This window comes from Falco naumanni, unplaced genomic scaffold, assembly GCF_017639655.2.
Source record: "Falco naumanni isolate bFalNau1 unplaced genomic scaffold, bFalNau1.pat scaffold_284_arrow_pat_ctg1, whole genome shotgun sequence".
In the NCBI taxonomy this organism is placed as follows: domain Eukaryota; kingdom Metazoa; phylum Chordata; class Aves; order Falconiformes; family Falconidae; genus Falco; species Falco naumanni.
This window is the reverse complement of record NW_024427426.1, coordinates 10,888-12,560: the sequence shown is the minus strand read 5'-3', so window position 1 is coordinate 12,560 and position 1,673 is coordinate 10,888. Positions and strand designations below refer to the sequence as shown.

At 53.1% G+C, this 1,673-nt stretch overlaps 1 protein-coding gene across 1 annotated transcript; it reads right to left on the bottom strand.

Moving 5' to 3' along the window:
* Positions 1 to 468: 468 nt before the first annotated feature.
* Positions 469 to 1,407, bottom strand: LOC121082103 (olfactory receptor 10AG1-like). The gene has a single exon (XM_040581441.1). The coding sequence runs from the start codon at positions 1,405 to 1,407 to the stop codon at positions 469 to 471; it is 939 nt and encodes a 312-aa protein (XP_040437375.1).
* Positions 1,408 to 1,673: the final 266 nt, after the last annotated feature.

The following is a 1,673-nucleotide window of genomic DNA, read 5'->3' as shown; positions in this document are numbered from 1 at the left end:
CCTCCACAGCTGAGTTTCCATTCCTAACAAGCCAAGACACAGAGAAGTGGACGCACAGATTCAGGAAAGCACAGAGCGAAGCAGGGAACCCCTGCAATGAACATGCTCATGACACGTCCCCTTGGAAATGACCTGGGCCTGAGCCGGAGTTGTGAGTACCTCTGACCCGTGCAGCACCCGACCACCAGCACAAGGACCTTGCCCTCAGTAGGGTTGCTCCTTCCACCCACAGCTTCTCCCCGCAGCCCCACGGGAGCTCCTGGGCAGGCTGAGAGCTGCCCCTGGCAGGCGGCAGAGCCCCTGCCCCAGCACACAGCCCCCGCGGCTGCAGGGACCCTGCTGGCAAGGACAGCCCTGGGCACCCCTGCCTGCACAGCCACCTTCACAGCCCTGCAGCCGGCCCTGGCACAAGGCAGCCCCAGTGGGACTTCTGGTACCGTTTAGGAATATTTTACATACCCTGTGGTTTCACTTTGTCCGTAGGAGTCTCTTCAAGGCAATTCTCACTTCCTTATTCCTCAGGCTATAGATGACAGGGTTGAACATGGGAGTCACAATTGTGTAAAACAGGGCAAAGTATTTATCAGTGTCTACGGAATCCTTTGACCGTTGCTTTAAGTAGACGACTGTGGCTGAGCCATAGAAGAGCATCACCACCCCGAGGTGTGAAGAGCAGGTGGAGAAAGCTTTGCGTCTGCCCAGAACTGAAGGCATTTTCAGAATTGCCCTGATAATTGCAACGTAAGAAATAAATATGAAGGAGGCAGGAAGGACTGCAAATACCACGATGATGGTGTACAGCATCACATGGTTCCAGAAAGTGTCTGCACAAGCCAGTTCTAGCAGGGGGGGGACATCACAGAAAAAGTGGTTAAGGTCATGGGATGCACAGAAGGGTAAAGTGAACACCAGGTAGGTCTGTCCTACTTGCACTGGTATGACAGCCACCCATGACCCCACCACCAGTCTGATGCAGAGCACCCTGCTCATGGTCAGGGTGTAGTGCAGGGAGTCACATATGGCTACGTAGCGGTCGTAGGCCATGGCAGCCAGGAGTAGGCATTCGATGCTGCCCAGCAAAACCAGGAAATACAGCTGGGCAGCACAGCCAAGGAAGGAGATCCTGCCATCTTCCCTCAGGAAACCCACCAGCATTTTTGGCAGAGTGACCGATGTGTAGCAGATCTCCAGGAAGGACAAGTTCCTCAGAAAGAAATACATGGGGCTGTGAAGGCTTGAGTCCACCACTGTGATGAGAGCAGTCAGGCTGTTCCCTATGAGGACCACAAGGTAGATTACCAGGAGGACTGTGAAGCACAGGCCCTGCAGGCCGGGCAGGTCAGAAAACCCCACAAGAATGAATCCAGATCCAACAGTGTGATTCTCCAAGCCTTTTCTTCGGGGCATTTTCCCTATACAGAGCAATCCAAACAACAGGCTCTTAGAGGATGCTGATGGCCTGTCCACCATCACATACGCTTCAAGCCTAGAGAAAGACTCCAAACACCAGCATACACGTGATTGCGGGATTAGGTGAGGTTGACCAAGGCCTGCATGAATGTTAGGAAATCTAACAGCGGTTGCTTGATGCAGGGAGCTTTGTAAAGAGAGGGGAGAATGGAATCCTTGAGCCTCAATGACTGGGTTTCGTCATCAGGAAAAAGAAACTTGAC

Coding starts and splice junctions, on each gene's coding strand:
- LOC121082103 (XM_040581441.1), bottom strand. CDS start 1,407: ATGCCCCGAAGAAAAGGCTTGGAGAATCACACTGTTGGATCTGGATTC.